Source organism: Aethina tumida, chromosome 1 (genome assembly GCF_024364675.1).
Source record: "Aethina tumida isolate Nest 87 chromosome 1, icAetTumi1.1, whole genome shotgun sequence".
Lineage (NCBI taxonomy): Eukaryota > Metazoa > Arthropoda > Insecta > Coleoptera > Nitidulidae > Aethina > Aethina tumida.
The window spans coordinates 63630189-63656518 of NC_065435.1; the positions used below are offsets into that span (position 1 = coordinate 63630189).

Below are 26330 nucleotides of genomic sequence, written 5' to 3' on the forward strand. Positions count from 1 at the left end.
ACAATGTATCTTTTATGAAACAAATGTTTCGCAACAGATAAAACAATTTATTCTAAACAAAACATTTTGGTACAATTTTGGTAAGAATATAGAATTTACGTCACGTTACACAAAACAGCTTAGATACAATATTCCGCACTAATCATATCTAATTTGTTACGTGTAAGTGAACAGTTCAATTGGTTTTCTTCGCATCCTTGGCCTCGTTTTCTTTAAGTTGACCTCTGCCGAAAATCTTGGCTAAACTGTCCCAAATTCCACCGAAGAAAAGTGCACACATTAGATTTTCAAACGGAATAAAGGGATCATGGATGCCGAGAAGGATCGACGACAATTTGAAGTAAACGAAGAAAATTACAATTCCGAAGTAGACTAATGCGTGTGGGGCTGAGATCAATTCTGTCTTCTTATCCAGAATAAAGATGATTGACGCAACCAACGATGCTTTGGTATAGCTAAAAATTATTCGTTGTTAATTACTGCAACATTACCGATTTCTAAGTAAACTTACAAGCTTGGTTGCATGAATTCCATAGCGGTTGGTGTCCAAACTCCACGCATTAGCCTTTCCAAAAGTCTGGTGAATCCGGCGCCGTTTCCTTTGATTGTTCCGATAATGATCATAATAAGGTAACCGTTAGGGTAAAGTTTGGCTGCATGTGAAACACCATCATATACTTTTTTACATCTATATATTTCTTTCATGGCCGAAAATACTATTTTGACCGGCAAGAATTTGGCCAATTTATAGCCCAGGTCCAATGGCGTGTAGAAAACTACATACCTAAACAATTAAATAATCACATAAGTTGTATTAATGAGAAAATGTTTACGTACCACACGATGGATGCTACGATAAGTTGTGGGGTGTTCTTGAGAGGCCCGAGGATTGGTTCTGCAAGGAGTCCGTTAGCTACCATGCCCCCAGCAAACACTACCAACATGTAAGATAACCAACATGCTAATGGGTGTTTACGAGAAAATGCTTGTGCCCCTGAAAAAATATGTTAACATTGGGGTTATCTAACTTTTCCACCCCTGATTCTTGAATTTAAAGATTTTAATTTTTTATCAGATATGCAAAAAAAGATAATAAGTGTTGCCCACAATATATTTTAGAGACCAAAAAGATAAGGTTACTCGTTTAACACCTTTGGTTGTTCACTATGTGCAGACTCCAATCTCTTTTTATTAAAAATGACAAAAATTACACTACCCTACATTCTGTCTACAATTTTTCATTCTGAACCTAAATCATCTACTTAAATATTAAAATAAATGATATGTCACTTTTAAAATATATTAAATAATTTAAATATATCTTTAAAAAATTGTTAATAGTTTGTTGGGTATTTTGTTCGTTATAACCGGCTACAAACGACGAAGTCCAGATTGGACGAGATATTAGTAACGACTTTTTAATAGTTTTAGGTGTTTTTATCGAAAGTTCATATAATTCCATAAGTTTTCAACTGGATTTAAATTCGGACTTTAGGCTCTCCAATCGAGAACTTCAACAAGATTATCTTTCTATCAATTTTAAACTTTGAACGTAAACTCTCAAAATCTCTCAGAGTCAGATCATTACCATGCATAAAATTCCATATAACTGATAAATTATCGTTGCAAATGGTTCTATTACATCTCTCTTGATATTTCTGTTGTTATGGTCATATTTCATATTCCCCGACGCGACCTGTGCGATGGTGTGGTCGGCGGTCAATGACAAGAACATTCAATTTATTTAAGATTTGTCCGCCTTAATGTTAACCTGTCTATGAATATCATTCATATGTTTTACTATTAAAATTGTTCGTATTATTTGCGATAAATTATTTTAATCTTAACATGAAACTCTCCATGTTATCAATAATTACTCTAATGGTATAATGTCACAATCTAGTCACCCAAACCCTTAACGTTTCGTTCATCATGTCTCATAGTCTGTAATGTATCTAGGGTCAAAACTTTTATTTGGATGACGACGAATGTTCCCTTGAACTTGGATTCATCAGTTTCAAGTACTCTTCGCTAAAATTTTGAAGGATAATTGTTATATTTTGTGTAAACTTTTGTTTTGTTCGAATACTCTTTTTTTTAATGCCAATGGTTTCTTTACTGAAATACTGAAATACTCTCTTAGTAGTTTTGTGCATTCACTTAAGGTCAGATTTGCTATACTAGACACACTGATATCTTATAACTCGACTAATTCATTTTTTATTTTTATAGTGAAAAAGAAATGATTTCGTTAACTAATTCTTCTAATTTAATTATCTTTGTTTGGACGTTTTCTCATTGTATTTCCTAAATACATTTTTAAGCAATCGAAAAACTGGATAATCACTGTACAAAATAAGCAAAGAAAAAATAAGTGGATGGTTTGTCTTCGAGTTACAACTGCAGCAAATTTGAAAAATGTAATTTCGAGAAAAATGCCTTTAAAGATAAAATGAATGTTATCAATACATAAATAACAATATCATTGTTATCAAAAGATAATCTACTATTCCAGGTCCATATACCCTCTTTCCCTCTTTTCTCGTTCGCTTAACTTCGTTTATTCAGATACCGAAAAGACGCAACACAGCCACTAAACGTTTATTTTATTTCAAATACATTTTCAATCATAGGGCCGGAATTGGTGTACGAAACACCGCATTCACTCAAAAACTATTTAAGATATTCATTTGAAATTTTAGTATGTTATTTTTGAAGGTATAGATTATCGAAATATATTCGAATATTTTTGAAAATTTTCTTTCTGTGTATTTACCAGACAATAAAAAAATTCAAAACAATTCCTCATTACTGATAAATAATTTAAACATTTTAGTTGTTTTCCTTCTGAAGTAGTCCGGTTCACAATTATGCCTTTATATTATTTAAGTGAAGTTGAAACTAATAGGGCGTTTGTTATAATTCATGGTGGTATGCACCATGTCGATGTAGCGATAGTGTTAGGAACAGCACAAAATGTGATCAGCATACTTGTAAGGAGACAAAGAGAAACGCATAGTGTACGTAGAAGATTTGGACAGGATAGATCAAAGTGCATTACCGTCAGACAAGACCGTTACTTCACCCAAAATGCAAGAAAGGTCACCACAATATCGGCCACCTTGATAATTCGCCGATTCCACGTCGCCAATGGTAGAAGAGTATCTATTAGAAACATTCGAAATCGATTTCACGAAGTCGGTTTAGTGTCTAGAAGACAGCTTAGAAGAGTACTTCTCACTGATCAGGATCACCGACAAGGAATTTTCCAATGCATCGCTAATTTTTCCAAGGTGTTCACGCTTTTAGAGGTGGCACAGTGATAGTCTGAGGTGGCATCGCTTTAGGTTGCCGGACGCCATTGTACATTTGTGACGGCAACATAAACAGTGAAATGTACAGAAGAGTCATCATCACAAACATTGTCTACCCCATTTCCAAGGAGATACTAGCCGAATTCCAGTTTGTACACGACAACGTGCGGAGTCATTGGGGTGGTCTTAACATGATGAGGGAATTTGAAATTTCGCATCTTGGTTTCGATGGCGCTGCATTGCTGAATTATAGTTTATTTGTGTAAATCAGTTTACTTTGAGAATACACATTTGACAATTTTTAAACTTTCCTCCTTTTAACCGTACTTGCAATATCCCCTATTTTTTGCCGACAGTTTATTTTAAAAAGAATCTATCGTTTCATATTTTTAAATAATATTGTAAACCATATTTCGAGAAATACCTTTCAAAATGTTTGTAGTGTTGAAATTAAAAGTTGATGTTTTAGGAATTTCTTCAAAAATTCTAAATTATATATTATCATTCATTTCTTTTTTTGTTAGTTAAAATTTCCTAATAAAATATAATTATATAAAAATTATTTTTATATAAGTATAATAATACCATAAAACTTATCTTCACATCTAGATCAGATTTATTAAATTGTAAAATGTGTGTAATTGAAACACAAATTTTAAAAAGATGACGATATATACACAGTACAACAGTCGCAAATATTTTTATATTATTTTTATTGGGTATTTGATATAAAAAGTTTACATATATTACAGTTATAGGATTATTCATTTAATAAACCTTGGGTCATGAACCAAAACAATTTCTAAAAATAATTCCAATGGTGATATTAATAACAACTATTTCTTATCGCATTCAACAGTGACCTTCCCATTACAAATCGCATTAGTTAGCTGGTAATAGAGTTAGAATAACATTAAAAATGAAAATGTGAATAGTAGTTTTTAGACGCCTATGAGCAGCACGTGTCCGAAATATTCACGCGCGGTCACCACAAGTCGTCCTGCGTAAAGTGCGCCCGTGACGAATCGTAGCAGGAATGGTGCTCATGTTTTTCTCTGACTCACTGAAATTCCGGCCTAATATTACAGTAAGATTTTTCAGTTTTTCACAATTTTGTTACAATAAGCAGGACACGTAGCATTTCATCATCATAGATTGCTAATCTATAGTTTAACCTAACACAGCCGGTCACGTGTTCAGTGCACAATTGTCACAATGTTGACAAGTTGAATCAGAGTATTTGAAATTGGGAAAGTAGTAATTTATAGTTAATAGTAATATACTGTTTTTTCATATGAAACTACAAACACGATGTAAATTACAATTTTATACTTAATAAAAACCAAAATTTATGTATGTAGTTGTTTATTAATTTTATTAAAATATAATTATAATGATAATATTATTATATTATAATAAATTTATTACTGCACACTGTAATGTAAACTTTTAATACATAAAAAGTAACATATACATCATTAAATAACAGGGTCATTGATAAAACTAGCAAAGCAAAGTACAATGCATAGTTAGACAACAACACAACAAAATAGAATTGTTTTTTTTTAAGGATCATTGTTTTACTTACAGAGTAAAGCTAATAAAAAGACAATTTGTAAAATCGTATAGAATTATAAGATTACTGTGTAAATTTCAAAAAATAGGGGGTGTTAAGGATTACTGAAGATCTGGAAGACTACTAACAATAAAAAAAATGAACGAAATTTTTTAAACATTGTTTCGAGTATACTAGAAAATTCTAAAATTATTAAATAATTTACTACAAGTACGTATATTTTTAAGAAGTAATCAGTTATATTTAGAAAATAATTTTACTTAGGTTACAAAACTAAAGTGTATAATACAATAGAATTATTGATCAGTGAATTTTACGCAAGTCAAAAGACCAAAAAATATAGTGGCGGTCAAAGAAATAACACATTATTATTTAATGTTAATTATAATAAGAAACGCACACCTATATACATTATATTATACAATTATTCATTGTGTACCTAAATGAAAATAATTCCAACTTAAATAGTAAATGCGCAAATAGCACACACTTCAAAAATATATATATTTATTAGATAATTTATACATAACTTAAAAAATTGTTCATATTTTATTAGGTACCCTTGGTTATTATAAAGCCTCTAAATGGCTAGGCATAGATTCAACGGTAGTTTGTAATTAAATTCCATGACTCTTTAATTAATAACCATAATAATTTTCTGGTATTTTACCATGACAAGAAAAGGAACCGTTTCCTCCACTATGTCTCACAGTGTATAAAAACTTTTATTTGGCGAACGACTAACGAATTATTTACCGTCTGATTCTATTCTATTGAACATGGATCACTTCAATGTACTCTTCGCCAAAATTCTGAAGGGTAATAATATATTTTTGTGCAAACTTTAGCCTTGTTCGAATATTCTTTTTTAATACCATTGGTTTCTTCTTATTTAACGTCTGATTGCTCTACTAGGCACACTGATATTTTATGACTCAATTAATTCATTTTTTATTTATTCAGAAGACAAGAAATTTTTTTGTCTTTAAAAGGGTTTTTAGAACATTTTTTACAGTATTTTCAAATGAGTCTGTTGTTCCATATTTGATAACAATATTGTAAACCGTTTTACGAGAAATATGTTGGAAATAAAAATTGATATGTTTTACGGATTTACTCAAAAAATTTAAATTACCTTGGAAACTATAGCTACCTGTTACCTATGAAAATGATTCTATTGGTATAACGTTAATAGTAAAAATAATTGTTTATATTGTTTAAAATAGAATACGACTTAATATTTAAACAAAGATGGAAGGGTAATATGTTTTAAAACTGAAAAACTAAACAAGTAATACCAGTTTTATATTAAATTTCATTGAATATATTGTGCGCAAGTTCTCCAGAGAGATTTTTGTGACAAAAGCATTGATAATTTGAATTATATGTTGTTAATTATGTGTAAACAAAAATAAAGTTTTGTTTTTGTTTTTTTTTTTTTTTTTGTTCTTTATATAATGTGAAGAGAGCATTTCGTTCACTTATCCTTTCAATTTTTTGTCTATAACGACGTAAGCAATATATAAATCTTGATCAATGTTTCTTTCTCCCTACTCAAAGTGATTTTATTCAATAAAATAAAATAAATCTTACTAAAAATATACTCTTACTATTAGGAGCATTCTTAAATAGCGTGATATAAACGAATAGAATGTGTTTTTTATGCTTACTGGACAAAGTTAGAATTAAATCCTTTTATGAAATATCTTACACAATGCTAAATTTCAAATTTTGTGCCACCAGTGGCAAATGTTAACTTAATATTAAATTGAGTTGAATAAAGTTAAATATAAATAAATAACACAATGAATGGGCTAATAACTCTCTAACTACTCATTCAGCAAATTAGCAATATAAAATAAAAATATATCAATAAAAATGCTGATAATGCCCATATGATGATACAGGACCATTTGGCACATGTCAACTATGGCAAAATTTAATTACATTGACAACATGGTTTTTATTCTTGTTTAACTTAAAAGATGTCAGCGGGGGGAACATTTTACGACCTCACTGTATAGAATTTATTAATTGTAAGTATAAAACTTAAACGTAAAATATTAATTGTTTTTATTATCAGCTGTGCTATTTTTAATTCTGTAAAGTACATAATTACTAATCACAAATATTTATCTATGTAATTAATTTAATATAATAAAAAACTGTCTTTAAATAAACTGATAACTATAAAAATGTGGAAATATTATTTAAAAAATAAAAACATTTATATTCTTATTTAAATTTATATAAATGTTTGAATTTTATTGACTAATTTTTTTTCTAGTTCTATGTGTGAGACTGACCCTAATTGAAGAGAAATATTTAAATAAATACTTAAATAAATAGACTAAAATATTTCATTTTGTTTGGTTTTACTTAAACTAAATGTTTAGTATTATTAATATCGAAAATTTCAAAATAATACTTTTAATCCAAGGAATGAAATTTAAATTTGAACATGGAACGTCAAACGATTTTGATGCAGATAATACAAAAAAATTTGTTCAAAAAGAAAAAAACTTCCATATTGCATTATTCTTCGATAAACCTAATGACTAAATAGATAATTAAATTTAATCTACATTCAGTAATTCATTATTTAAGTTTCATGGTTGTTTTGTTAATAATTTATAACGCCAATGATATTAATAAACTGAACACCCCTTTTCGAAAAGAATAATCCTTAAACACAATCGTATTAATTTTAAAACTATAAATAGTTATACAGTTTAAATAATAATACTTATAATAGAAATTACTTCTTTACACATTTGACTTTAAAATTTCATCTTATAGGAAAGCATTACATTTAAATTCGCCCCTTTTAATGTTAATAAGAATAAATTAAAATAATTAGTAGAAGTCGCATAAGTATAATGATTAACATATAAGGTAAATTAAACCGTCCATGGGATCAAATATCGAGAATTTGCACATTAAACAAAAGTACATATATATTTTTTGTGACGCAAAATTCGTGAGAGTCAACGCGACAACGTCGCTCTCCTGCCGGTCCGCAGCAGGAGGAACGGCGGCGGCGAAGCCAAGAGGAGAGAGCATCGCGGGTAACGCAACTTACCGCTGCCCAGGTCCTCGCGCACCGACAACGCACACAGCGTGCAGTGGGCGATGTCGAAGTACGGGAACATCTTCAGCTTAACCACCTGGTTGGCGATGTCCAGGAAACCCTCGGGATCCATGGCTGGTGTTCTCTGGCCTCTAACAGATTACGACGGTCACTCGTTATCCGGATATGTGTGGATGGCGAACGGCGAACGTTTTACCGGCACTGGGGCATCGTACGCCGCGGACTAGTCGCGAACGAAAAGCGGGATCGCGTTTGTCCCTCGCGTTCTAAAATTAATCCCAGACGCTTGGGATAGTGGAACCAGAGATGTGGTATTTATGGTTTGTGTCAGTTTTCGTTGGTTAGGCTGATATGCGGTAGCGCACAAACGCATTGGCGTGCGACGCGGCCACGTAAAAATCGCTGATTATGTCGACCAGCACGAACCACTCGATTGATTGTGGTCAAATTTTATTGTCGTCTCATTCACAAAACAAGGCCATTTATTATTTACTTTTACTTAATTTTAATTACTTAATCAAATTTCAACAAGTCGTTCGTCCAATTTAATATCATATAAATCGGAAACTATGCAAAATTGTTTATTAAATATTATCTATTATTATTTTTATTTCAAAGTTTTAGACAGTGATTAATAATCTATACATTCCATAAAACCTTCCATTGTCACGTTGTATTTTTAAATTTTAAAAGACCCTAACTATTTTATTTTATCTCTACCACCAAAATAAAAGTTAGTCACACATGTTTTAGTTGCCTCTCTTCATTAGAAAACCACATAAATTAAGTATATATAAGTATAAATAAGTCGGTGTGTACTGTAATTAATTAATAATTGCGTGTATCTATCCAAACAGTTGAATTAATTAATTCACTATTTTTATAGAATATTTAATTTATTATATAAAAATAAATGAATTTAAAAAATAAATGTATAGATAGGGTAAGGATGTGAAAAATATAATGAAAAAAGAACAAAATATTATCTTTATTTATAAAATACCACCAAACGTTATAAATTGGATAAATAGTATAATTGAAACAAAATTGTTTTATATTTTATTAATATTGAATAAATTCCGTAAAAACTCTCATTGACATGTTATATTTTTAAATTTTAAAAGACCATAGCAATTATATGTTTCCTCCAACACAAAAATAAAGGTTCATCACAGATGTTATGCTTCAATAGGAAACTACTTAAATTAAGTATATTTAAGTATAAATAAATCAAGGTCTACTTTTAGTAATAAATTACTTAATAATTGTCTGTATCTAAACATTTGAATTAATGGTTTACTATTTTTATAGAATATTTAATTTATTTGTCATTACATAAAAACATGAATTTAAAAAATAAAGGGTAAGGATGTGAAAAATATAATAAAAAAGAAAAAGACACAATGTTATCTTTATTTATAAAATACCACCAAACGTTATAAACTAAAAAATTAATATATCTGAAACAAAATTGTTTTTTATTTCATTGATATTGAATAAATTCCATAAAAACTTTCATTGACATGTTAATATTTTTAAATTTTAAAAGACCATAGCAATTATATGTTTCCTCTACCACAAAAATAAAGGTTCGTCACAGATGTTATGCTTCATTAGGAAACTACTTAAATTAAGTATATTTAAGTATAAATAAATCAAGGTCTACTTTTAGTAATAAATTACTTAATAATTGTCTGTATCTAAACATTTGAATTAACGGTTTACTATTTTTATAGAATATTTAATTTATTTGTCATTACATAAAAACAAATGAATTTAAAAAATAAAGGGTAAGAATGTGAAAAATATAATAATAAAGGAAAAGACACAATGTTATCTTTATTTATAAAATGCCACCAAACGTTATAAACTAGAAAAATAGTATATCTGAAACAAAATTGTTTTATATTTCATTGATATTGAATACATTCCATAAAAACTTTCATTGACATGTCCTATTTTTAAATTTTAAAGGACCCTAGCAATTGTATGTTACATCTATTACAAAAATAAAAATTCGTGGTAGATGTTATACTTGACTCTCTTCATTAGAAAACTACTTAAATTAAGTATATTTAAGTGCAAGTAAGTCAAGGTGCAATATAATTTTATTTTATTTATATTTATTTTATTTATATTTAATTCTATAATTTTAGTAAATTATAGAAAAGTTGCATATATCAAAACTTTTGAATTAATATCATATGCCTATGGTTTACTATTTTTATAGAATATTTAATTTATTTGCCATTACATAAAAACAAAAAATAAAATTAAAAAATAAATCAATAGGGTAAAGAAATGAAAAATATAATAAAAAAGAAAAATACATAATATTATCTTTATACATAAAATGCTTTTAAAATACAAACTTGTATATAAATTGTTATATACTTGATTTATAATATAACATTAAGTTCAAATTAAAAATAGATTTTCTGTGGTTAAATTTAAATCTTCTCACGTTAATTTGACCAAAAAATGATGTATTTTAATTCAATACTTTTCTTCTATCAATTCTTTTTAATTATTTTATAAAACACAAATAGCAATTAACACAGGTTGATTGATTCAATCAAATTTCCAAATTAATCATTTTCAACATCACAAATGGGGACGTATACAAAATTTTTAATAAAAAGTACCTTATTTGAAATTTTTAGACAGTTATTATGGATACTGAATACTATTTATAATATTTTTAAATTTTAAGAGACCTTTAAGAGATTTTTTTTATATCTACCACTAAACTAAGGTTCTGTCACAGATGTTCTACTTGACTGTCTTCATTAGATGTTACTTAAATAAAATATATTTAAGTAGAAATAAATTAGTATGTCAAACTTATACCATTACTATTTATTATAGAATATTTAATTTATTTTTATTACATACAAATGACAAATTTTAAATAAATGTAGGTTATTGAAGTGATAATTATAAAAAAAACACACAAAAATGAAACAAAACTGCCTTTATTCAGACAATGCCATCAAACTTTATAAATTATATATCTGAAACAAAATTAAATATTTTATTTATATTAATTTAACATTAAATTCAAATTAAAAATAAATGTTCTGTGGTTAAATTTAAATATTCTCATGGATGTTGTATTTTAAGTTAATACATTTCTTAGGAACAGAATTATTTAATATCAAAAAGATTGATTAAATATTGAATATTGACCTTTAAAAAACAAACATCAAACAAATAAATTACATAAATAGTGTATCTGAAACAAAATTGTTGATATAACATTAAGTTCAAATTAAAAATAAACTTTGAATCTTTTTGTGGATATTAATGTGACTATGAAAATTATGTATTTTAAGTAAATACATTTCTTTACACAAAAATTAGTATATATTATTATTATCCAATTCATAAAATAAAGTCATTTCAATTTTAATTTTCTTGCTGATGGTGGAATTTTTTTAAGGTACTTTCAGAAAAATGTGACAACTAAACCATGGCACAAAGAAAATTAAAAATGTTTTGTTTAAATAAAACCTTAAGCATCAAATTTTAATCTAAATTATAGTAGTCTAATATATAGTGGGATTTTTTCAAAGGTTGCTGAAAGGAAAAATGTAACAATTAAATGGTATATGGTATACAAAAAAATACATTTTTTTGTATAAATGGAAATGGTTTAATAATTAATAATATTAAAATGGAAACACAATTTTGATTCGATTTTATTCATTCGTAGTTCAAAAAATAGAGTATTCATTACCAAATTTATCCGGAAATATAGAAAACAATTTTTAGAAGGTAAATTTCTCAAAATATATGCAACTGTTCGTCCAGTTCAGAATACATAATAGAAAGTACAATATTAAGGTCAACATTCAGTGAAATTAAACTTCATATTAACGTTCATAACCACAGTGCTCATTTGTTTACAGTTCGACGGCGTTTGCAGGTATGCCACACCAAAGTTATAAACAAGAAACTTAATTAAAAACATTTGTATTTAAATGATGTTGTGCAGTTATCAGTTGATATCTGCGTAATTAAAAAAATAAAGATAATAATAAGGGACAATGTAAAAACAATTGAATGTGAACTTTGTAATTAATTTGTATTAATCTAGAAACCTCAGAAACTAGTTTTTGTAAAACATTACATTTTAAAACTCTGAATGAATTTATAACAAGAAGTAAATACGTGTCATACCTGCACCGATTAACCTTAACTTCCCGGTAAGAATTTAAATTTCATTTGGTCTGCACTTTTAGAATTAAATTAAGCGATGTCAGGAGATTCCAAAGGATGTGTTATAGCTTTGGACATAGGGACCACAAAAATCAAATGTCAAATACTCAACGAATTTGTAACTCCAGTAGGATCAGCGTATAGAAATGTAAAGTCTCAAACAATTTACTTATTTGTTGATTTTGTCAAGAAATTTTTAGGTCAAACTACTTTACCCAAAACCGGGATATGTTGAAATTAGTCCAGAACAGTTATGGGATGATATTCTGTTTGTAATTAAAACAGCCATATCCGGTCAGTATAACACAAAACAAATAATCTACGAAAATTTGTATTTACTAATAAAAAAACATTTAAAGATGGATGCATTAGTATACAAGATGTAAAATCAATAGGCATTTCAACACAACGTGCCACCTTCATTACATGGAGAAAATCAAATGGAAAAACTCTTCACAATTTTATCACATGGAAAGATATGAGGACTAAATCGTTTGCTAAAGACGTCAATAAATATTGGACCATTAGGGTACGAGTGTGTAATTAATATATTTATACATTCTCAATCTCTAATTTCCTTTCAGATACTCAAATTTGCGGCATTCATCGCGCATTTCTTTACTAGGAACACTAAAATGTTTGTAGCGAGTAGGCTTAAATTTATGAGTAACCACGTGAGTCTCAACTCTGAGTATTTAAACTTGTGTCGTGTTAAAACACTTTCAAGTTCGAATCATTATGTTTTAGACATCAATAAGATTAATGTGGTGTCTACTAAATATGCCGGATGTTAAACAAGCCCTTAGCGAAAACGACATTATGTTTGGAACGCTGGACACATGGCTCCTGTACAAACTGACCAATTGCCAAACTTACGTTACGGACATATCGAATGCCAGCGCAACGGGTTTATTCGATCCGTTCACGTTAAAATGGGGAATCATGACCACACTTCTGAACATACCGAAAGAAATTCTACCCGATGTTGTAGAAAATAACTATAATTTTGGAGATGTGGACCCATCAATTCTTGGAAGGTCCATTAAAATTGGATGTGTGGTATATGACGGTGTAATAAACTTCAAGCCGTCGTGTAAAATCTTCTTTTTCAGATTTCGGATCAGTCATCTTCAATGTTAGGAGCCTGTTGTTTTAGGAAGGATGATATAAAGATAACTTTGGGTACTGGTGCCTTTCTCAATGTGAATACTGGCAATTCCATACACGGTAGTTCTGGGGGCATGTACCCTCTAGTTGGTTGGGAATTCAAAAATGAGCAAGTCGCATATCTATCTGAGGTGCCCTGTAACGATTCCGGTTCGCTAATTGAATGGGCGTTAGAAAGTGACTTGATTGAGTCCACAGATGACTTAACTAAATTGATTGCCAGAACTGAAGATAACGGAGGAGTCTATTATATCGCTGCCTTTAGTGGTTTGGGGGTAATAAATTGAAATTTAGCATAATGGACTAATTAAGAGATATTTTTAGCCTCCCATAAACGATGAACAAGCCACTTCGGGTTTTATGGGAATCAAACCAACTACCCGTAAGGAGCATTTGATCAGAGCCATACTGGAGAGTATAGTATACAGAGTAGCGTTGACTGTAAATCATTTGATTTCAGAAAGACCTGCAAAGTATGAAAAACTAAGGTAAATACAATATCAATCTTTTGGTTAATCATATCTAATTTATTTGATTTAGAGTTGATGGAGGCGTATCAAGAAATGACTTTATATGCCAAATGTTGGCTGATATAACAGGGTTAAAGATTGAAAGATTGGCGTCCACTGATTTATCAATAATTGGAGCTGGTTTTTTGTCTGGAATTTCATGTGGTATGACTAACATCACACATCAGAACTGTCTGGGTATATTACTAAAAAAATTAAATGTAAATATTTTATATTATATTCTAATAATCTTCCTTTTTGGTTTCATCACATTTGAAAATGTGTACTGGATTAATATGTAATATAATGAAATTTGTACGAACAAAATTAAATAATGTGGTATTTTATAGAGATAATTATAAGAATATTTATATACATCTCTAATATGGGCAAAAAAGTGCAGTACTATTTTTTTAGTAATAACCCGAAACTTTTCTTGCATGCAGAAAATTGTAATTATTATAAATAATTTTTCTATAAGGTTTATGGGAAAATCAAACTGACCTCATGAAGTATATTAAATTGGAGAAGACTTTTGATCCTTGCCATGACGAATTCCGTAGAAGAAAATATGCTGAAGAAATGAATAAATGGTTGAAGGCAGCATTACGATTTAAAAACTGGAATGAAGACAATTGTTAATATGTAGTATGCACTTTTATATATTAAGTTAGACTCAAGTTTCTTAAATTACTGTTTTTATACACTAGAAAAAATTGTTATTTAGTTTATATATTTGTATTAATATATTTTTAAAAATATATACATAAAAGTATCAATTTCATAGTATTTTTATTTTATATAATAAGTCGAGCCACTTCATACAATTGTATGTTCTGGAATATTCCACGGAAGAATAATTAAATAAATAATTTAAAAAATATTTTAAATTAATAACTATTTATTTTTAAGGTGTGTGTTAACGACAATATTGATGGAGTTATTCATTCTCACCTAAATTACTCATTAACTAGTTGGTTAATTATAATTAACAACTCAATGACGTTTAATATGAGTTTAAAGCGGTCCAATTACTTACCATTTAGAAATTTATAATTTATTTGTTTGGGGAGAATACTTAGTACTTTTGATTTTGTTCTATTGCCAATTTTGAATTTTCTGGAAAATTATTATTATTAATAATATAGATATTATTTTAAAACTGATATTAATTTTATAAATTTATATTAGTAAAAATTTAGAAAACTTTTAGATAAATTAAAGCATCTATGTTATCACAATTGGTCCTAAGACTGATTCAAATGGAATTCGATCACAGGTTTTAATATTAGCTATGTTTATACAAAGATGCTAGTAACATGTTAAATTAACTACAGCACTGGATTTAAGCTTAATTGTAACTCTAAATTTATTTACATTGTAACCTGTAACAACTAAATTAAGCTATTAATGGTAAATAAGAAATTTTTTTCAATAAAGATATGTATTTAATTAATATTTACTTTGTAAGTAATTACTTCTTAATGTACTATAATCATTACCCGCAAGAAAATTATATGATCAATATAAGTAAATAATTTATGTAAATAATTACTAATTCATTATTTATTTGATTTAATTGGATTTAAGAAATCATTGTGTATGGTTTTCAATGTACAAATGTGCATCCTATTTTTTAACCAGAACGTTGCCACTTCTATATTATCATTTAGTATTAGAGGTAACATTTATTAAATTTAAATTTGTAGTTTTTCTAATTTAAATACAAATAAAATAGATTTGAATTAATTATATTTATATTATATAGTAAAATCGTAAAGAAAGCAAATAATAATATTAAAAACTATAATATATATTAAAACCAAAATAAAATAAGTGAAACTGATGGTAAAAATACCGTAAATAACGTGTTGAAAAAAAGCTTACTTATTAATACATTTTCCTTGTTCTTTCTAATATTAGATCATATGGTTGATCAACTCTGTGCGTCGTATTACTTTTAATTTGGACTGAACTTTTCAGTGTTATGTAAAGTTATTGTATTTAATTAATTGTACTATTAACAGTAATAAAAATTAGTAAATTAGTTTTTTATAAAACTATAATTTAATAAAAAGTGGACATCCCACATTTTCTTTACGGTAGAACACATTGAAAATAATTAAAAATCGTGTTTATGCAAAACTACTATTTTGAGTGATCTTATGAGAAGCACTTAGAAAATACAGTAAATGTAGGTATATTCGCTAAATGCTATTATGTAACTGTTTACAAATAGTATAGTAAAATTTAAAAGATTCCCCAGTAAATTCACATTTACTTTAATTAAAAATAATTATGAAAGTGATGCTTACTAAAAGCAAAAACTATGGATTCTTAAATTATATGTACATTTAATAATTTTCATAAAATATGTGCTGAGAAAACGCTAATAACTGAAAAAAATGAGTCCTTATAATAAAAAAGTATAATAAATTTAAATAATGATGCATACGTATACTGGTACATAAATGATATTCTTGAAAAATTCTCGTTTTCGTTCTTCGAGAATATTTTTGTGACAATATTCTTACACTTATTACTACATATAAACAATGTTTCCCGTATTAAATCAAATGTTTTATTAGTTAGTGGCATAAATTGTAGAACATTTCGTGAATTAAACAACCTTGTTCACTGCTCAGAGGAATTTGTGTATCAGTATCTCTACTATTTTCTAATCTAAAAAACATTATTTTTTGAAGGTACAAAAGTACAAAATATTAAGTACAAGTATAGGAAGTTAGTGATAATAACACAGGGGTCCACCGACCATCTCGATGAAATATGAAGAGTTGGTGATATTTCGTGTTCACGTTTAACAAGTTGGTAATCGAAATTCCCTATGTGGTAACAAAAATTTAAAAAAAAATTAAGTTGGCATTATCAAAATTTGGCGCGAGGAGGTTAGGAGGTTAAATGTACTTCTCCGGTGTTGTGTTTCAAATAGTTTATATTTCTAGTTAAATGCATTACAAAATATAATGGAATAGAAAGTTATTTCTAAAACTTACCTTCAACATGGCAACACAAATGTATGTATTCCTATATTCAATTTTAACTTAATTCTGGAGGTTATGTTAAATTTTAGGCTAAATCACAGTATTTTTGACAAAAGTAGCACCTCAATACTTGAACGTAGTTTATTAATTAATAAAAAAAGGAAAAATTTAAAACACAGTGTATTATGGGGTTCCTTGAATATATGCCTGGTTTCAATATTAATTTATGATATGTAAGTTATATATATATACATACATATATATAGGGCGATTTCTCATCTGTTGGTTTTTTAGATCAAATACTTGCCCTTATAACTGGGCATTTTATACTTATGTGGAGTATGTTCTTATAGCAATAATTTTATTTAATGTATTGTATCACCTCTTAAAAGTTATTAAATTGAGCATAACTCCTTCAGAACAAATTTCAATTAACATGGAGCAACGAAAATTATTAGGAGTTCATGAAACAGGTATGTTTGTATTACAATTTAATTAAATCTAGTGGCAACCAATATAGCGCATAATAGACAAAAGTGGCGCGCTATATACTTGGAACGAAATAAGTATAACAAGTAGCGTGTATTCGGCAGTACTGGTGTCCTATTCGATAGTTGCAGTTGCAACATCGGTAACTGCTTACTGAAAGCGATTTTTGTTGATTTCGTTAATTGAATGAGCTGAACACTAGCTTGTAATAATATTAATACCCAGTAAACCATCTCTGAAACATTTCTTATATATTTTTCAAAGTCTTAAACACTCAAACTTGTGCATGAAACATCCTAGATACATGTGATGTCTGCCCTCAAACATGTCTCAAATGTATCATTAATCTCACTATGTTATATATTTATCTGAAGTAAATGATTTAGAAACATTCTATTTTGTATGGTTTATGAAATGTTTTGATTGTAAGCTGTAAAAGTATATTGAATGTTACAGTTTTGAAATAAAACATAAATATATTACAGATGTTTATTTAAATAATTTGCATAATACATACAGTAGTGACCATTATTATAACAACTTTTTAAAATGTTAAATTTTTTAGCCATAACTATTTTATTCAATATTATATTTTTATTCTATACAATATTTTTCTGAATTAATTTCTTTGAAACTTTACTTTGTAACTCAGACTCGGCCATTTTCCAAATATATAGCAAGTCTATATACCTTCAAGCTTTTTGAATTACTGTGAAAAGTTAAGATAACAAACTTTTTGTATAGTTATGTAGCTGTACGATATTTAACATAAATAGAATCATTTGTTTTTAAGTTAAATTTAGACACGTTACTGTTCTGTGATCCAGTCAGTCTAATCCTAAGCAAGACAAAATTGGATTTGCACATTTTTAGTACAAACCAGGATTTTTCTTCTGGGTCTTTGTTTAAACGAAAGCCCATCCACTAACCATCTCCTTACAGTCCTTGAACTAATTTTAGCAAGTCCCATTTCCTCCTGGTTGGCTTTAATTTAACTCAGACATTTTTTTTTTGTAATTACCACGCGGCGAGTTTCTCTAAATTTTTCTATAATACCATCTCGTTTCTCTTGGTCTTGGTAACGCTGAATTATATTTTTTCTTACAATCTCACTTCAATCAATGATTAAATTATTATAATAAGCATAAGGCCAGTAGTAAGCAATGAAAGACCATGAAGTAAAAGTTACTGAAATTTTGTCTATTGAAAAATAAAAACGTTGCATAGTAGATACAACAATAATAGAAAAAACAATAACCATTATATGTATATTTTGAATACATTTTGAAGTTGTAAATAAATATTTATCTATAAATTTATCATAATTAAAAGCTTTAAAAAAAAAAATAAAATGACAAAAACGCTTATCTATGATTTTGAGTGTTCCCATGGAACTTACAGGTCTTATAAGAATTCCACTTGCTGACACAAACCTTAATTAAAAAATAATAATTAATCTCACTTAACAATGGTCTAAAATCTCATGCTCATCACTACTTATAAGTGTACCTTCCAAAAAGTTGTGTTTTAGACAGTAATAGAACAATACAAAACATTCATTATGATAAAATAGTTAAATACAAACGAGGAAAACAGATTAGAAAAACACTACTCTGTTGACAACAAATCATAGATAATAATCTACAATCAATTTTTAAATATTGTGTTCTCTGATTTATTTGTAATAATATAAAATAAAATATTAAATGCATTGAAATATATCAGAGAGGCTCCCATAATGTAAGTTTCATTAACGTTTAAATTAAAATTTAAACACGATGTTTCTTAGGATATGCATTGTTGATAGTTAAAATTTATAAGATATGTTTCAAAATTTATGGTACAAAATTAACCTACCACATATATTGCATCGATGTTTTGTATGAGTTATGTAATAAAAGTATCCTACATACAATTTACAGATGTGTATAATTGCAGATCCAAGTTTTAAAATTATTAATACGCCCCCAAATTCCCCTGGCAATACAACATTGGGAAATACATCTTCACTGAATACAACAGAATACAGTTGGCAGTCAAATATTACACCAAATGATAGTATGACTTCATAAATAATAATATATTCCTTTAGTAAATACTAATTTTCAGGTTTAAATTATTCCTTATCTTCATCCTGGACCTATAAAAAATGCAATTCTATGTCTTCAGATGATAACATCTTATATGCAGCAAATGATCAATCTACACCTGTTAAAGATTCTTTTACAGATGGTTCTTTAGTTGAATACATCAAAGATAAGGATGACTTGGATCATTACTTGAAAAATCATTCGCAAACTGAAAAAGTTGACAACATGGGCAACAAAACACAAAACAACACATCTTCAATGAGTTCATTTTGGAATTATCCAGTAGTTAAAGCTGCCAAAGACATGACTTCATTCTTGAAAACATGCCAGTATCAACACTCTGCACAATCACCTAGTGAGTAGTTGTTAATTAATTGTGGTAACAATATTACAGAGTAAGTTTCAGCGAAAAGTACCAAGACTGATGATCCAAGTTCTCCAACTAATCAAGTGTTGGTGTTGGAAATTAGATTTTTGCCTGTTATTCAAAATATTGTGGCTCTGACCCATTGGAATGAGAACTTGAGAAAGGTAATCAGAGAGAATCATTATGTCACGTGGCTCCATGTCTAATAATTATGTTCCAGTGGATTTCTCAAACAATTCTGGAACGAATTGTTTTGACTATCGACAACATAAACAATTCGTTACCGAATCATGGTTTGACGGACGTGACAATCGGTGCAGTCGGTTTGGAACGATTGCGCAAGACAGCTCAGACCAGTTCAGTGATGCAATTCCTGCCATCGCTTACAACGCTTATACCATTTTTGGAGGTACATCCCAATCAAGAATATTTGGAGAGACGTATAAGGGATCTTGCCAAGGGTGGTTGTATGAGCGAGTTCAAGTGGAACGGAGGTGGGAGGTACAACGGAAGAGATTGGGATGACAGCTTGCCCACCGACTGTGCTGTAAGGGTCTTTACTTGCATCTATTATGAATTAATAGCTGCTAACAAGATTAATAAAATAGATACTCAAGAGTATATTATTATTATTAGTAAACGTATTTGTTTTTAGATAATAATGCACTTGCTAGCTTCTTACATGGACACTCAATTGTTACCAGAGCCTAACAGACCTGACACTAAGCCATTTAGTGGTCATTATTATATTAGAACTAGCGACAAAATTCCAATTTTAACACCAAACTGTTTCTTTATTAAACAAGTAACTGAAAAACCCCCACACTACAGAGTTGTTGTTGCTGGAAAAATTTATGAGATGAATAAGGTAGTAAAGCTTATATAATGAGGAATTTTAAAAGCTTATAAATCTTTTTCAGGGCTACAATAATATGTTTCACAGTATTCTTTTTTTCCTGTATCATGTAAACAAGTGTAATGACGGAATGCTGGGACGGATAAATTTAGGGAGAGCTGGTCTTAATATGCTCTGGATTATTGATATGTAATATGTAGGACTGACTGACATTGACTTAATTTGAATATAATCAATAAATATATTTTATATACTAAAATTTAATTATTATTTAACCTCTTGAGTAACACAATATCCTTTTAAATACAAAATGGTAACTCTTAGGAAATGTTGATAATGTACATTTTAAGTAGGTATTAAATATGGTTTTGGTTTAAATAAAACCAGCCTTTTGTAAAAAACAATACACAGTATACAAATTCAAGATTTATTTAAAAAATTTAACACTGATAAGAAATATAAAATTCAATAAATAATTTTTTCGCTGCTTCTTTCATCTTCACGAGTGTAAAGACTTGCAGCAAAAACAATATCTCTCTTAATTGCAATTGATGCTTCATCCATTTTAGTGTGCAATGCAGGATCTCCTATAATGTATGCGGCGTCTCTAATATCACAGATAGTTTCATTTAGTTGTTGGATACATCTAACAATAGTTCCTTCCTGTATTTCTGTCAACATCATTATTTCCGCAAAAGGCTGCAATGATAAAAAATAAATTAACATAAGTAATTTAAATTGATTAGACGAAAAATAGGATAATTTATATTGATATTTTTACCTTTGAGTTAGCCCACTCATAAATAACATATACAAGGCCAAAATTTAAATCTTCTTGGAACTCTTCAGTTGATATATTTAACTGAATCTCCAAAGCACCAATTTCTTCATGTATTTTTTTCACTTCTGCAATACCCTAAAAAATATACTTGATAGTAGTTAAATTTCCATTAAATATGTGACTTACATTTCTCAAATTCTCTGTAAGGTCCTTCTCTTCATATTCGTATGTGTCATTTCTCATTTTAACTTTAAAAACAAGAGCAGATAGCAATGCTGCAACTTCTGCTGATTTTAATCTCGTCAAAATATTTCTTAGCACTATTTCTGTGATTAGCAATTCATTCATTCCCATTTCACATGCTACACGTCCTTTCAGTTGCACTCTGTTATTTACATCTACATATCTAAATCGTCTCAACAGTTCAATCCTTTTCTGATAATCCGGATACAGAATAAGACTAGCGTTAGATAAATGAAATTCTAAATCTTTCTTTTTTTCTTCCAAGAATTTCCTTGTAAATACGGCAGCAAACTGTTGCTCAAAATTGGGAATTTGTGTGCTATGAATGTTATCTAACATCGCAATTTTCATGCGATACATGTCTTCCAGAAGGTAGAACAACTCCTGTTTATTCACCTTTAAATCGTCAATGAAATGCAAATACCCCATATTATTCATAGATTTTTTCTCATTAGCTTGCATAGAGATTTTCTGCAGTTCTTGCACTGCTTTCAAACAAGTTTGTCCAGGGGGATCGTGTCTAAATCTTGGAATCTGCCTTTTATCCCAATCTTTCAATACTATGTCAGTATCAATCTGCAATTTAAAACATTAATATTAGTTTTCGAGTTTACTTTATTTGTCAAATTTAAATTATTTCTAACAAGATAAATATTTAATGCAGGGTAAATTATAAATAAAAACAACGTGATAGTGTTACCGCCTTCTCCACTATTTCCAATTAAAAATATTTGACTGCTATTTTTCGTCCTTCATTATGGCAAAATTGTTAAATTACTTATTATCATAATTCACTTTCTTAAAAAAATCGTATCAACCGAAAAAAAAACAAATAAATCACCACAGGACATGAATTTAAATTTAATTAACAAATAGAGGAGTGTGTAACAGGGAAACATTGCACATACTAAATAAATAATATCCAGTAGGAAAAGCATTTGACCTGTCTGAATTTAGAGAGAGACATCATACATGACAGAGACAGTAGAAGTCTGTCCCAAGATGGGAGACTTCTCTGTCTTTATTGCATCCTTTCAGGATTCAGATGGATCAAACTCTGTACTGTACTGTATAATAATAATAAGTTCAATAAAATTACCTTTATAGTTTTTCCAGATATCTCAAACACATCAGATGGAGTAATGGTAAGTACTTCATGACTAGCTGATACCATAGGTAGAAATACCGACTCATCAGCCAACCCCAACATATGAAACCAAAGGTCGTCCTTGTTAGGATCAGCACTTACTGTTGAGTTTCCATCAGTCAACACAAGAACCTTATACATTACAGTTTTGGACTTAATCGTGTTTAAGAGAAGGGCAAGCTTATTCTTATGTTGTTTCCACGTAATTAAAAGAATGCGGCCTGGTGTCATGACTTTTTGTAATTTCGAATCAGTCAGAACCTCAGACTTAAATACATGAAATTAGTTATCATAAGAATATGTTATGTAGAATACATACGATTATTTCTTTGCGCAATTTTAGATAATCGCTCGCATTTTCATAAAATTTCACTAAAGGTTGTAGATAATTACTGAGCTGTTGTCTAGAAAGTTCGGTTAGTTGATTTTCAACATTTTCCAAATCTTTTTTTATATCAACCATTTTCTTTTGATGGTCTGCTTCACGAAAACTACGAGACATCATTCCTTCAACACTCAAACTTTCAACTCTCAACAAACTCAATACCTATAATATATATTTTTAGACAGACTTGTATATATTATAAAATTTATGATTTACCATTCCATATGTCAGTTTAAACTTGCTCTCTAACGAATTTGGTTTGCCTATCATCATTTTTTTTAAACTGTCCTCATGGGGGACAAAAGTTTTACATAACAGTATAACTGTACCCTGTTTATCTAAGCCTCTTCTACCAGCTCTACCTGCCATTTGAATATATTCTGCAGGTTCTAAATCACGGAGTTCTTTGCCATCGTGTTTCCTAACAGAGTCAAAAATTACTGTTCTGGCAGGCATATTCACTCCCATTGCAAATGTTTCTGTAGCAAATAAAAGCTAGAACAAATTTAATAATCAGAATTAGAATTTTTATGTTTGTGCAGTTATTATTATTATAGTTATTAAAAAAAAAGTTTGTATTCGATTGTTAAGAGATATTCTAAATAATCGTCTAGGTTGTAAATTTACTATAAGATTGAAAGATTACCTTTATTAAACCATTTTGAAACAACATTTCGACGATTTCTTTTATTATTGGCAAAATTCCACTATGATGGACTCCTATACCCCTCATCAAAATGTCTTTCATTTTTAAAATTTGGGGAATTTCCCTGTCAGGTTCCTTTAAGCATTTTACAGATTTGTTGAAAAACATCATAATTTGGGCCTTTTCAGATTTATCAGTTAGATCTAATTTTGACAGATTACTAGCGTTAATATCGCACTTTTTACGTGAGAACGTAAAAACAATAACGGGTAGTAGTTTATTTCTATTCAAATGATCAATAAGACCATGCCACAATGTTTTCTCCATCTGGGAACCCATGTTGTATGGTGCATTGGGTTTTTGCAATACTTCTAAAGCTTCCTTAGCCTTGGTCATCCTAAAGGAATATACATAAACTATGTTAATTAAATGTTTATAACATTTTTCTTACCCTCCTTTGATCCATGTGTTACCATCCAAGAGCATAAATCTATTATCTTTAGTAGAACCTCCCCTTCCAGTGTAAAGAAAGTGTTGTAGAGGTACTGGTCTCTGATAAGTACAAACGACATAGACTCGTCGCTGATGTGTTCTTCCTAACCAATCTGCAAATTCAATAGGGTTTGGAACAGTGGCACTCAGTAGTACAACACACACATGAGCTGGTAGCAAGATTAAAACCTGTTCCCAAACATGACCACGTTCTACGTCGTTTATGTAATGAACCTGTATTAAGAAACTTATAACTAATATGTAAACAATATAACTAAAAACTCATATACCTCATCAAAAATAACATATTCTAAATCTCTTGTAATATCACTTCCTGAATAAAGCATAGTTCTCAATATCTCAGTGGTCATGATTAAGCAGCATGCACTGGGATTTATTTGAAAGTCTCCAGTTATTAAACCAACATCGTGAAACTTCTTCTTGAAATCTCTATATTTTTGATTAGACAAAGCTTTAATGGGCGACGTATAGATACTTCGGGTCATGTGTTTTTGTGACAGTGCTATCGCATATTCCGCCACAACAGTCTTGCCTGCTGAAGTGTGTGCAGCCACAAAAACATGATTGTGCTGTTCCAGTTGCAAAATTGCCAATTTTTGAAATGGATCCAACTCAAAGTCATATTTTATTGCCATATCAGGAACTTTTTCTTTAAAATCTTTCACTGGTTGTGTGCTATCAAGTAGAATAGCCCATTCTGTGCTCTTGGGGGTGTTGAGAGGTGGCATAGAGCTTATGTTGATTATAGGTGTGTCCTTGGGAAGGACATCATCTTCCCCTGGTATGTTAGAATTAGAACTGGCATCTTCAGTTGCGGATGCTTTTGTCGCCTCTTTCCACATTTCTATTAAAAAAAATAAATTACTTTTTTATCAGATTATTTAATTCCTTAATCTTTTTGGCTTATAACTTATTGAATAATATATTTATATTATATAAGTTATATATAATATAATACATAATGTACCTTGGAGATTTTTCTCTTCATTTTGAGCAATATCAGCTAAATTAATAAAATGTGATGTCGATTTTCCGTTGATTTCCATAGAACCATCATGAATTACAGTGAAACCATCTGATTTAAACTCTAAACCTCTATCAAAACCAGGAGGTACAACCAACAATTCTAGAAAATAGTTAAAAATTATGATGATAAACCTTATCGAAAACACATACCTTCATTTAAAAGTATGTCGTTATTTTTATTTTTTTGAGAGAGAGAGAAACTGCCAGGTAGAAATGGTACATAAGAAGCATTTCCTCTTGTTGCATCAGAAGGAGCAGCAGGTGCTCGGTTGAAAGACATGGAATTTTTTGCAGAAGCTCCAACATTTTGTATCTCAACTTCTTTTAAACCATTAATTTTGCCAGTAAAAAGATCTCTACGAACCTACAATAATTAATCAAGTTTAGTTCAAAAATTAAAATTAAACATATATCATTATCTAAATTAGCTAAATGGCAAGACATTGAACTTTATCTAACAAAACATAAAAATGCCTTCAATTTTATCTAGAGTAAGAATTTAATACCAAAATTTAAAGGATTATTACCTCTAATGTAGTAGATAGAGCAAATGATTCATAGGACAGTAAATCCTCAACATTGGAAGTTCTGGGCCAAAACTCCTGATTATTTTCATATTGGTGAATTGGTAAATTATCTGGACATACAATATAATTTCGTAATTCTTCCCCAATATCTGGTAAGATAGGCACAACGTTTAGTGCCATTGATGCAAATTTAACTAAATGTTTGTCACCGGGTTTTCTATGTTATGTTTCTTTCTTAGATGTTTATAACCTATATATTTATGGTTAATATTCAATTTGCAACGTTGCCAAAATAATTATTTTCCTAATCCATTTTTAATAAAATAATAATGTTGTTATATATTTAGGGCGTTTTATTAATATCGATTGTATATTTCCGA

At 29.1% G+C, this 26330-nt stretch overlaps 4 protein-coding genes across 4 annotated transcripts; 2 read left to right on the plus strand and 2 right to left on the minus strand.

The window, feature by feature from the left end:
* Nucleotides 1–26: 26 nt before the first annotated feature.
* LOC109595832 (trimeric intracellular cation channel type 1B.1) lies at nucleotides 27–8266 on the minus strand. Its single transcript, XM_049962285.1, has 4 exons — nucleotides 7973–8266; nucleotides 838–994; nucleotides 512–784; nucleotides 27–455 (listed from the first exon to the last, which is right to left on the minus strand). Exons 1-4 carry the CDS (start codon nucleotides 8091–8093, stop codon nucleotides 176–178), a joined length of 831 nt encoding a protein of 276 aa, XP_049818242.1. The 5' UTR covers nucleotides 8094–8266; the 3' UTR covers nucleotides 27–175.
* LOC109595830 (putative glycerol kinase 5) lies at nucleotides 4082–14657 on the plus strand. Its single transcript, XM_020011257.2, has 11 exons — nucleotides 4082–4207; nucleotides 4260–4401; nucleotides 12226–12350; nucleotides 12403–12496; nucleotides 12562–12731; nucleotides 12787–12876; nucleotides 12950–13261; nucleotides 13315–13644; nucleotides 13694–13857; nucleotides 13910–14043; nucleotides 14360–14657. Exons 3-11 carry the CDS (start codon nucleotides 12240–12242, stop codon nucleotides 14518–14520), a joined length of 1566 nt encoding a protein of 521 aa, XP_019866816.1. The 5' UTR covers nucleotides 4082–4207; nucleotides 4260–4401; nucleotides 12226–12239; the 3' UTR covers nucleotides 14521–14657.
* A 2112-nt stretch (nucleotides 14658–16769) lies between these two features.
* On the plus strand, nucleotides 16770–20941 carry LOC109595802 (transmembrane protein 209). The gene is made up of 9 exons (XM_020011226.2): nucleotides 16770–16913; nucleotides 16970–17113; nucleotides 17175–17353; nucleotides 19308–19427; nucleotides 19479–19814; nucleotides 19866–19990; nucleotides 20047–20373; nucleotides 20482–20694; nucleotides 20747–20941. The coding sequence occupies exons 1-9, from the start codon at nucleotides 16900–16902 to the stop codon at nucleotides 20873–20875; spliced, it is 1587 nt and encodes a 528-aa protein (XP_019866785.1). The 5' UTR covers nucleotides 16770–16899; the 3' UTR covers nucleotides 20876–20941.
* A 154-nt stretch (nucleotides 20942–21095) lies between these two features.
* Nucleotides 21096–26266, minus strand: LOC109595820 (helicase SKI2W). Its single transcript, XM_020011245.2, has 12 exons — nucleotides 25951–26266; nucleotides 25574–25787; nucleotides 25365–25523; nucleotides 24667–25241; nucleotides 24336–24610; nucleotides 23885–24281; nucleotides 23455–23733; nucleotides 23173–23400; nucleotides 22806–23120; nucleotides 21650–22282; nucleotides 21464–21598; nucleotides 21096–21381 (listed from the first exon to the last, which is right to left on the minus strand). Exons 1-12 carry the CDS (start codon nucleotides 26128–26130, stop codon nucleotides 21148–21150), a joined length of 3624 nt encoding a protein of 1207 aa, XP_019866804.1. The 5' UTR covers nucleotides 26131–26266; the 3' UTR covers nucleotides 21096–21147.
* Nucleotides 26267–26330: the final 64 nt, after the last annotated feature.